The following is a 12,341-nucleotide window of genomic DNA, read 5'->3' on the forward strand; positions in this document are numbered from 1 at the left end:
ATTTAGAATGTCTTTTGCTGAACACAAAATTCCATTATTTTGAAGAATGTTGTAAACACATAGCCACTGACATCAATAGTTAGGGGAAATCAAATACTATGAAAATCAGTAGGTACCAGTCTGTAACATTCTTTAAATTGTTTTCTGGTGCGTTCAAAACATTAGGAGAAAGTGTGCAGCTGTTGTCACAAACCAACTGTAAGGAGTTTTTGTTATTTCCTGACACACAGGTGGTATAAATTTAAGATATTTGCTGACTTTACAGTACTGGGAGAACTAGCTCATGGTGCTAGAAAACAATAACATTTACAATACTAACAATAACTATGGTCTGTTGACATCAGTGAAAGGCCTCATTAAAGGCATATAGAGATGGATAGGCTCACACACATACACACACCACCCATGTCCTTCCTGAATCCATGCCTAGATCCCTGCTGGAAAGGACAAATTTCCTGTGTAGCATTTTCTCTAACAGCTGGGGATAGGACATGGAAATATGCAGTTCTCCGGACATATGACTGCTAATCTGCTTTGTTTATTTCTTTTTTTGCCACTCATGTATTATTCAATGAATAATGATGTTGTAATGATAATACACAATAGTAATATTCATTCAAGGACAGTTAAATTTACCAACAAAGACAAAATTTGTCTTAACCAAATGTTGTTTCAGCTTCTCACTAATTGAAACCACACTTCCTGTGAATCCATCAAAACAAAAACAAAACAATTCCATCATCCCTTATACCTTTAAAAAGTGAACTATAGGAAGAAGCAGCCATTTCTGGTGGTGTCTGAAACCATAGTAGACATTCTGAAGTGCACTAAATCAATCCCACAATGCACTCCATTATAGAGTGTACAACCCATGCACACTGCATCTAGAAAATACCCAATATGCAAGGAGTTTGCGCGCCAAATCCATTTCCACATCTGACCACAAGTTGGTGACCAATATAGCAAATACCTATTGGTGAAAATTAAAACAAAATATAATTTAATTAATGTTTTTATACATGACAGACATCAAAATGCTTTTCAGTACTAACAAATAGCTTGCGATGTGTTAAATAACTACCACAGGGGTACAAGTTTAAAATCTAATCTGCTTGAGGGATTCATCAAGCATCATAACAAACAAAATGACATCCCTTCCTGTGTGCCGAGTGCTCGATTGCAATCAATTGTTTTCATTCAGTCTTTAAAAAGTAGACTATATTAGTGGACTGACTGTAGAGAATAATGAACAAGGGTGTAGGGGGCGATTTGGATACAGCAATAGGGCCCATCCTCATGGGAGCAGAGGATCATGAGAAGGGGCAGGTGACGATTTATTTACTCTAATGGTTTTAAGTAATGGCTTTAAAATAAAATAAGTTCTTGCAATAAATTAGACAGTGTAATCATTAATGAAAAGCAGAATAATTGTTTGCATTTATAGAAATAAACAGAAATTAAACCTCTGAGATTAAAAACGTAATTATTAAAATTTACATTCTATGTAAATAAATGCATTACACAATTGAAGAAAAAAAAAAAAAAAAAAAAAGTACACAAATGCTAATAAATACAAATACAGCTCCGGTAAATGGGCTTGCACAGATTACCACCACTACTACTACTACTACCACTAATTATTATTATTATTATTATTATTATTATTATTATTATTATTATTATTATTATTATGAAATCAGTATATATTACAAATAATATAACAATATGTAGTGCCTAATTGCTGCCAAGTTCAGTGAGACATGGGTGGATACAAAGATCTGAAGACAAACAAAAAGACAAAGAGAAAGAAAGAGACAGGGCTGTGCCAGTTTGAACAAGTCCACACACTCTTAAATTTCCTAGAATTCAGCGCCACGTCAACATTACTAGCAAAAAAAAAAAAATAACCATAGAGACTAGCATTAAAGCTGAAAAGTTAAATAAAAATAAAAACACAAAAGTCATTTAATAAAAATAACATTGTAGATCCTTCAGCAATAAAAATTTAATGTTGGGTAATTTCCTGAAGCAGAAACCCCACCCTAGCAGTAGCATACATACTGTAAACTTATACCGTTTAACCCATTTTTGCCTTTGTGGCATTTAAAACAATGAAGTGAGAACAATTCCAAACAATTTGCATTAGTGCGACCAAGCAAGTTCTTAACCATTAGGTGTGTCAAGTTGAATGTCTCTATTCCTGTTGAAAAAAAAACAAAAAAAAAAAAACAAACAACTTTGTTCTCCAAGATGAGTGACGTATTGGGCCAGATGTACAGAACAGTGCACACCTTACCTTGTCTTATAACTCAAGAGTGGCTGTATGCGATTATGTCTTTTCTAAAAGATCATTACTCTGCTTGGTAATTAGTAATCACTGAAGAAGAAACCCAAGCCATATATTATTCATTCCAGAGAGAGTGAGAATGAGCACAACTGAATAAAATTTTCACTGAAAGCAAGTCAAGTGAATAAAGCTTTTTTTTTTTTTTTTTTAAGTAACCATTCAAAACACACCCTTAAAAAAATATATATAAAATCAACAGGGAGGACTCTACATCCATCAAGCCACTCACAATGGAAAAATAGTAATAATGAGAAGGCCAAAAACACTTACTTTTATATATAAAAAAAAAAAGTTTCTCTAAAAAAATTTACTTGAGATTTGCATTGGACTGAAAGTGATAGATAAAGATTACCTAAAATTAAAATATCCTCATTATTTAAAGGTGGAGTTGATCTTCAGTGTTGAAGCTTTCAGCAGTGACATTTGCATTACACTGAACTAAACTGAACTAAGGGCTGCCACTAAAGACAATTCTTATACACAATTAAATAATTAATTAATTAATTCATTCATTCATTCATTCATTTTCTTTTCGGCTTAGTCCCTTTATCAATCTGGGGTCGCCACAGCAGAATGAACTGCCAACCAATCCAGCATATGTTTTACGCATCGGATGCCCTTCCATCTGCACCCCAACACTGGGAAAAGATTAATTTATTCTACAGGCTAATTTATCTATTATTATAATAATTAAATAAATTTCTTCCATATATTTGTTTTTGACACATTGTGGGACATAGCATTATAAAAAAAACATGTCAAGGCCAAAGTTGACTAATGCACTTAATTTATGAAATGGGAGCTAAAAGTTTACAGTTTAGTTTTAATGAAAACGTTTTTGGAATATTTTTTAATATACAAAACTTTGCAAATAAAATAAAATGAATACTTTTCATTGTCAAAAGTGGAAAATAATTAGCATCGCTTGCAAACAAAACAACATTTTTAACAAATATATCAGTAAAGTAAATATTTGATGATAGAAGTGATGCTGGGGGTTCATTCTGCTAAGGCATCCCTTTACAATTAATAGAATAAGAAGCAAGAACGTGAGTAAGGGACGCTTCACATGCTATAGCTCATTTAAATATAAAAAGAACAATTGCTAGATAATCTGTTAGGCTTTCTATATATTAATTACATTGTCTGCATTCACTCAAACTGAATTGCTGAAGTGAAAATGCGGATGATACATGAGCGAACTGCTTTAAATTGCTATTGATGCCAGGAAACCAATAGAATATGATATATATCTGAAGTACAGTACAAGAGAGTAGTGTTCTCCATCTTTTTATTTTTTTGTCAGGTTGCTGTGCATATAAGTGCACTAACAGAGCTGTGAGGGAACTCTCAGGCCCTCAGTCTGTCCCAAACCGTAATTTGCTTTATGGGGATGGGATTAATAATAAGTAGAATGAACAGTAAACAGAATAACTGAGGTGGGGAAATTACATCAGTTATAGGATGTGAATTTTGGTTTCGATTTCCTATTAAGGATTATGCCTAAATTAAAATCTAATAATAAAATAGCATATAAAACCATGACATGGTTATGTCTGCAGTACTGAAAGTTGCAGCTTCTCTCGATCTCTCATTACTTTATTAAATAAATACAGACATTCTAAACTACCTTGTCTCTGTTTTTTTATTTAAAGTACGCAAAATGATAACTATAAATACATTTATTTTCCATGATGCGCACCGTGGATATTACCTTACATCTGTAGGACATCATTTGTGCAAAGTGCATTAAAACTTAAGCAATAGGCTGCAACATTTCTGAACATGAATTGGGAACACAAAAGATTAAGATCTGACTACATGTTAGGGCTGCAAGGTATAGGAAAAATCTGACATTGCGATATTTTATTTTTCTGTGATATACTGTATTTGCTATTTTACCAAATGATTGAATAGCACTATTTGAAAATAGTTAAAAGTTATAGTCACACTTTATTTTTCCCCTTCTCGCTATTAGCAAACCATTAATTATGACTTTAGCTTCCATAAACTCCTGATTTGCTCCTTGTAGCTCCCTCCAGCAACAAACGAGGAAGGAGTCTTTATTTCTACTGACTGGTATATTTTTCACATCAGTTCTCAACATAAAAGGCAGATCAGAAGACATCTGACATATACCAGACATAAGAACTCATTAGCTGTTTACGAAAAGGAGAAACCCATGAAAAGCATAAGCATCCCTTAGCTTGTTGAATGCTAGCAGTGCAAGGAAGTGAATGCATTGGTCTAGCAGCAACCGGTAAAGTCTAGATCGGATATGCGGCCGGCCGGAAGTGCGATATGTACATTAATAAAGCAGCATTTTTTTTATGACACTGTATAACAGTAAGTAATATTTTTATGTTACTGTGACGGTTAGGTTTGGGGTGGGGCTAGAGGTTAATACAATAAATGGGAAATTTTATAAATAATAGAAATAATTCCTTGGGTTGTTGCTAGATCGGATACGTTTGCGGCCGGAAGTTAATGTTACCAGTGAACAGCGCCATACTATAAAATGCAGGTGATGTCTCTTACATAAGAGCTTGCATCATTACTATAAACCATTACATTGGCTACAAAACAGTAGATTCATTTTACCTTTAAATCACTGAATATACCAGTGCAATTTGTGATTTAAAACAATTAAATTATTGGGCATGTGTCCACATGTTTACTTGTCAATGATGTACTGCTTTCTGAGTTTGAAGTTATTAGGGAGCAAGCTATTGCTTATTAAGGAAAGTTTACTTAAACCTTTCACTAATTCATTCAGCTTGTTATTTTCTCAACAGGCTGCACGGTGGTGCAGTGGGTAGCACTATAGTCTCAAAGCAAGAAGGTCGCTGGTTCGGGTCTCGGCTGGGTCAGTTGGCGTTTCTGTGTGGAGTTTGCATGTTCTCCCCGTTTTCGAGTGGTTTTCTCCGGGTTTCCCCCCACAAGTCCAAAAACATGTGGGATAGGTGAATTGAATAAGCTAAATTGGCCGTAGTGTATGAGTGTGTGTGTTAATGAGTGTGCATGGATGTTTCCCAGTGATGGGTTGCGGCTAGAGGGGCATCCGCTGTGTAAAACATATGCTGGATAAGTTGCCGATTAATTCTGCTGTGGCATCCCCAGAATAATAAAGGGACTAAGTCGAAAAGAAAATGAATGAATGAATTCTCAGCAATTAATTTGTTTGTTCTTTGTTGGTGCTATGAATATACATTTATATTATGCAAATTTATATAAATGTTTCAGTAATATGAGATGCCAGTTGTCTCACCTTAATTGCAAACAGAAAACAGCTGTAGTATTCAAGGCACGTGTAGTAAACATACTGGTGACTCTGTTATAGCAATGCATATGCGAAAGTATGGATGACACTGCTTTGAGTCAAATATACACTGCATGACGTCATGTAAAAAGGGCCTATTGAAGACAAATGTACAACATGCACAAATCAAACTGTTTCCATGCTAAGTATTTAGTTACTAAACCAACATTTATTTTTAAAAATTAAGTTTGTAATAGCCTTTGGTGGTTACTGCAGTCAAAACATGAAAACGAAATTTACAAGGTAAAATTAAAAGAACATAAAATGATAAGTGGATTAAAAATTTTGATGTTAACTAATTATTATTGTCAATTAAACGGTTTAATAAACAATATTTTTTTTATTTTAAATTACTAGAACATCATCTATGTTAAGCTGCTTTAAGAAAATCTAAAAAGAGCTCTAGATATAAAGATGAACTGAATTTTATTCTAAACTTTTATGAGTTTCGTTCTTATGTTGAAAACAAAACAAGATATTCTGAAAAAAAAAAAAATATTGGAGAAAAGCAGCAACTGACATCCATACATTAGAACAAATAAGTACAAATGAAAATCATTCTTCAGAATATCTTCTTTTTTTGTTCAACAAAAAAGAAACGTAATCAGGTTTGGAACAAGTGGGGAATGAGCAAATGCTTAAACGGATAGTTCTAATTTTAATTTTAATTATGTCATCACTGCACAAGATAACATTCTTATAAACTTCATGGAATTTATCTTAAGATATTCTGTAAGAGGATTTCCATGTAGTCAATCCAAGAAAATTACAGAGACATGAAATGGACTCTTTTAACTTAAGGCCGTAACTAAATTATTTGAGGCAGAAAGCACACAACACACCTTAACAAGCATGTAGCAATGTCCTGTCTATTACCCTGCACACAAATTACACATTTTCTACAGAAAAATAAAACAGCCCTTCTGACAATCTACACTGCTTCAACGCAGCTTACAGTAGGAAAACAAATGCTTTGTGCAATCAGTAAGATGAGAGAGGCATTTGGCAAGAAAAGATTCCCTAAGATTGTTACAGGAAGGAACACGCTATTCTCCAATCTGAAAATGCCAATCGTAAAAAAAAAAAAAAAAAAAAAAAAAAAAAAAAAAAAAAGATTTACGGTAAAGAAGAAAAAGGAAAAAAAAAAAGCTGTGATTACAAAAAGTTTTTCATAAAAAGATACAACTGAAACATTTTTCAGTAAATCTACAGTAACCTACCATATTTTATTGATTTTTACAATGTTAAGAGACCAATGCTTTAAAGTTAACATCACTTTTGTAATACACAGACAAAAACACCAGCAAAAGCAGGTGGTGATGAGTACAATGATAAACCAAAGCTCATCTGATCTCAGAGAGACATACCAATATGTAGAAGGTGCTTCGTGTCATTCACACCACTACTAAACACTATCATGGTAATAAAAAAAAAGACACTAAAGTAATGAAATAAATAATAATCAATCAACAGAGTAGGGCAGCAGGATTCTGGCTAAAATGAGAATCACGTTTTTTTTTTTTGTTTAATATCAAGATCACAGTCATTTTCTCATGATTCTTTAGATGTTAATTAAAGGTTAATATGAGTAGGCTATTATTATTGTTATTCTCAAACATATGGTAAAACAACAGAAATAATATTAGGCCAATGAGTAGCTCTACTGTTGGTTAAAATGCTAAATTTTGTATAAAATTGCGATGGTGGACTTTAACAGACTTTAAATATGTCCAGGTTGTTAATTCACAGTAAAGTCAGTGGCATAGCGCAAAATGCGTGAGTTCCACACAAGGAGTATTGATGGGGGCCCCAGGTGAAGAGATGGGAGCAAGTAAAGTGTAAAGTTTACATCACTGAGTAAAGTGATTAGATCAGAATACAACTTTTCATAATTCTGAAGTTGAATTGTCATTGACAACATTTAGACCATTTTTTCACAGGTAAAATGAGACATTTGTCATTATCAGATTTCCTCTTGCATTATATGGGCTAATAGTAGTAATACTAACACTGTTAAACATTATTTCTCATGCACAACACTTTGTGTTCGCTATAAAAAAAAAAATAAATAAAATCAAATGCTTGTCATAATTATAACTCTAAAATGCAATATGATCATTTAAATGATGTGCGCAAAGTTTCACTTTCACTTCTGAGTGTGGCTCATGGTTGCAGTCACTAAAAGAAAAAAAAAAAAAAGAAAAAAAAATAAACACGTGCAAATCATACTTCCCGCGCGGCTTTGCGTCCGCCTTTATGCTTCTCTCTTGACCTTGAAAATATAATTGGCTGAATCATAGAAAAGCTGAATTAGGATCGTGTGTAGGTTCAAATCGAGATTGTGATCTTTTCCCGATTGATCGTGCAGCCCTACATTAGATGTACTGTAGCATAAAATTCTAGAAAAAAAAGACAATTTCAGTGCAAAAAAAAAATAAATAAATAAAACAAACATAGTTGTCATGCAATGAAATCTGGAAAAGTCAATTTATGGTTATTCATAGTATATAGTAAGGAAAAGTAATGTTATATATAGCATTTTTACAGTTTTTACCTTTAAAACAATGTCCATTTCAGTGTAAGACGTCTTAAGAGACATGACCAAATAAAAGCAATACACTCAAACAATTATTTTTGCTGCTTGTACAAACTACTTGGGTCCAAACCCAATTCTATTTTTGTACCCCTTCTCCTTTACCTTGGCCCTTAAAACAGAGTGTGAAGGGGAAGGGCTTCAATATTTACCTCGAAGAAATGGGGCACCGCTACAACACCTGCACACGTCATCATATGTCATGAGGACATCTTGCTTCACATGAGATCGACGACAAAGACTGCTGTAGTTTTGAAAAATTTGCTGTTTTTTTTTTAAGGCATGTTTTTTTATTTTACGGCATGACAGTAAAACATAAAAGGGGTTATGAATGTATTAAAACGTATGCTTGCTTGTTGCAAAAATTCATAATAAATGACAAAAAAAATAAATAAATACTAGTTTGTCCATCTCCTGACTTCCGTGTGCAGGCATGCTGCCGTTGTGGCTGGTGTATTCTGGGAAATTTTCTTACCCCCTGGTTTCGAGTGTGGTCCTGGAAAGTCTCAGTTTCAAGGGGTATCTAGCCCATCCCCTTAGCCTTACGCCTTCAAGCTAAAGAGAATTGGGACACCTCTACCCCTTCACGTTAACCCACAAATGAAGGGGTGGGGGGAGGGGAGGGCTAAAGGGTATAATTGGGATTAAACCTCATTTACTACGGAGTTGAAAAACACAATTCCTGATTTTTTGGAACTTTTTGGAAGTGAATTGAGCATAAAACAATTAAGTTGACTTAATCTGTGTAGTGACAACATGAAGGAATTGTGTGAAACCCAGAATTTTTTACAGTGCAAGTCATAATTTGAAGATTTACTATGTAAAAGAGACAGATTTTTGATGGTTTTTATCCTTTTCAAAACAATGAAATTCTGAAAAAAAGAAACTAATTTGCTCCCAAAAATAACCCTTGTCTTAAATCTGCCATCCAATTGGCACTTGAATAGTGGAATGAGGTCAAGCATCTATTTTGAAAGCTCTTTCAATTGATTGCTAAGAGTAGTTTATAATTATTTAATTCTTAAGCCTCGTTTTTCATTTCAGTCCACTGCTTGTACTCATTCAGACCATTTTAATATAATACTAACTTTCAGACTTCAGCAAACAATAAAAAGCCAAACTTCCTTAAACGTTACTGTCGATCACAGGACCAGCTTGATGAAGTGTCTATTGTTTGAGAGGAAGGTTGATCTCCTTCAGCCATTTCAACAAACATTTTCAAACTCCACACAGTATTATTATAACCAAATTTGAACAAAACGCACCTCCTTTTTCAAGATCTTCATCCATCTTCTTTTTCTCTAGCTCCTCTTCTTCCTCCGCTTCAGTTGTACATCGGTAGCCTTTTCTCTTCAAAATGTGACAGATGAGAACTCCCAGAAGCCCCAGTAGGAAGAAGAAAGGCACCAGAATGAAGGCAATATACTCTGGGTGCCCATCACCTGAGTGCCCATTTCCACCTGAAATAAGGAGACATGAATCAATACAAAAGGTTTTATATAACTCAAACTGATCATAATTCATCGTAATTGAGAAAATATATGTTAATGGAATAGGTCAACTAAACACCACATTTTTTTCTCTAGTAGAAGAAAATGCACATTTCAAAGGAGTTTAGCTAAACCCGTCTTTGGTGAGTCATAAAAAATGTTAATAAAGTCATGAAAAGTATGCTAAATTAATTGGTCTTAACAATACACTAATGTCCTATTTAGTGGAATGATTGGCCTATGCAGGAAACTGAACTATTAACAACATTATCAGCTAGAATCTTTACTAGGGCTGCACAATAAATCAAAATGAGTTTGAAATCAGGATTTAGTAACAGGTAAGATTTTCATGCACATCTTGTCATGGAAGCACAGTTCTGTGATTAGTAGAAAATCTTATACAGCGAGCATACAGACTCTCAACTCCATTTATGTTCCCCCAGGATACCCCTAGTGGTTACTGAATGTAAATGCAAAGTTATAAGTCATGATTGATTTCACAATATTGATCATTAGGTAAATAAAAAAATATGCCAGGGTACTGGAGAGGAGGATCCGGCAGATGGTTGAACCTAGGATCCAGGAGAAACAATGCGGTTTTCGTCTGGGCCGTGGCACACTGGACCAGCTCTATACAATCACCAGGGTGCTCGAGGGTTCTTAGGAGTATGCCCAACCAGTCCACATGTGTTTTGTGGACTTGGAGAAGGCATTTAACCGTGTCCCTTGTGGCATTCTGTGGAGGGTGCTGTGGGAGTATAGGGTCAGAGGCGTTTTGTTCATACAGGGACGAGACAGCCCTTAACAGAGTAGGAGTTTGGTTCACATTGCCGGCAATAAAGTCAGATTTGTTTCCAGTGCATGTTCGGCTCTAGTAGGGCTGCCCTTTGTCACCAATTCTGTTCATAATTTTTATGGACATAATTCCAAAGCGTAGCCTTGGGCTTGAGGGGGTCCGGTTCAGGGACCACAGGATTTCATCTCTGTTATTTGCAGACAATGTCGTTCTGTTGGCTTCTTCGAACATGGACCTTCAGCATGCGCTAGGGTGGTTTGCTGCGGAGTTTGACGTGGCTGGGATGAGAATCAGCACCTCCAAGTCCGAGGCCATGGTGCTCCACCGGGTAAAGGTGGCTTGCCATCTCCAGGTTGGAGGAAAGTCCTTACCTCAGGTGGAGGAGTTCAAGTATCTCAGGGTTTTGTTCACGAGTGAGGGAAGGATGGAGCGTGAGATTGACAGACGGATCGGTGCAAAGGCAGCAGTAATGCGGTTGAAGTACCGGTCTGTTGTGGTAAAGGAGCTGAGCCGAAAGGCAAAGCTCTCGATTTACCGATCAATCTACTTTCCTACTCTCACCTATAGTCATAAGTTTTGGGTCATGACCGAATGGACAAGATCTCGGATACAAGCGGCTGAAATAAGTTTCCTTTGTAGGGTGGCAGCCCTTATAGACAGGGTGAGGAGCTCTGTCACCCGGGAGGAGCTCGGAGTAGAGCCGCTGCTCCTCCACATCGAGAGAAGTCAGCTGAGGTGGCTCAGGCATTATGGATGCCTCCTGGAAGCCTACCTAGAGAGATGTTCCAGGCTTGTCCCACCAGGAGGGGGCCTCTGGAAAGACCCAGGACATGCTGGAGGGACTATGTCTCTCGGCTGGCCTGGGAACGCCTGAAGATTCCCCCCGAAGGAGCTGGAGGAAGTGTCTGGGGAGAGGGAAGTCTGGAGTTCTCTCCTAAGAATACTGCCCTCCTGACTTGGCCCCAGATAAGCGGATGAAAATTATGATGATCATGAAAAAAATTTTTTAAGTATCTGAAACTTGGACAAAAATACAAAAAACTGATTTAAAAAAGAAAAAACAAAGAAAAAGAGGATTCAAAGATGATGTTCATTTTCAGTGCTTTGTTGGGAATGGGTTGATTGTACTCCACGAACTCAGCGTTTCTCAATCCTGGTCCTCGCACAGCCACACTGCATATTTTGCATGTTTTGTCTATTTAACCCAGCTGATATAGAGATGACCAGCTCATTAGAAGAGCTTTATACACGGTGTACATTGTTCCCTAGTCCCTTCTCCTTCATTGCTCTCCACCAGAGCATGAGAACCCCTTATTTCACTTCAGAACTTCAGCCCTAATTTATTCACAGATAACAGCACTGCACACACATAATATACCTTTGTAAATAAACACACTAAAATTATATTTGAATAAAACATGCTCCCTTTCAAACTGAAATCATGGTGGAGTAAATTTGTACCATGAACACCAAAACAATGAGTCGCCATGGAAACAAATGCCACTCTATTGAAAGCAGCAGACCAAACCACACCTATTCTGTTTATTGTGGAGATACAGACCTGGTGTTTATTGACCCCCTATTGGTAGTTGTAATTGGTGAATAAAGAATTATATTGTTTGCAAGGCAGGCCTGTGGCATAGGAGGAATAGGCAAATGCTAGCTCCACCAATACTTATTTTTTTATCATCTATACCAGTGGTTCCCAAATTGAAGGGTATGGACCCCTCGGATGGTCGCGAGATAATAAGCGGGCGTCATTTGGTGATGTCTAAAAATCTAATTCATTTTATTAG

At 35.9% G+C, this 12,341-nt stretch overlaps 1 protein-coding gene across 1 annotated transcript in view; it reads right to left on the bottom strand.

Moving 5' to 3' along the window:
- Positions 1 to 12,341, bottom strand: part of rell1 (RELT like 1) — a 43,223-nt gene that overhangs the window by 16,830 nt on the left and 14,052 nt on the right. Inside the window, exon 2 of the mRNA XM_056462264.1 lies at positions 9,525 to 9,719. Within this exon, the coding sequence (XP_056318239.1) occupies positions 9,525 to 9,719 (195 nt within the window). The remainder of the gene's footprint in view (positions 1 to 9,524; positions 9,720 to 12,341) is intronic.

Source organism: Danio aesculapii, chromosome 7 (assembly GCF_903798145.1).
Source record: "Danio aesculapii chromosome 7, fDanAes4.1, whole genome shotgun sequence".
Lineage (NCBI taxonomy): Eukaryota > Metazoa > Chordata > Actinopteri > Cypriniformes > Danionidae > Danio > Danio aesculapii.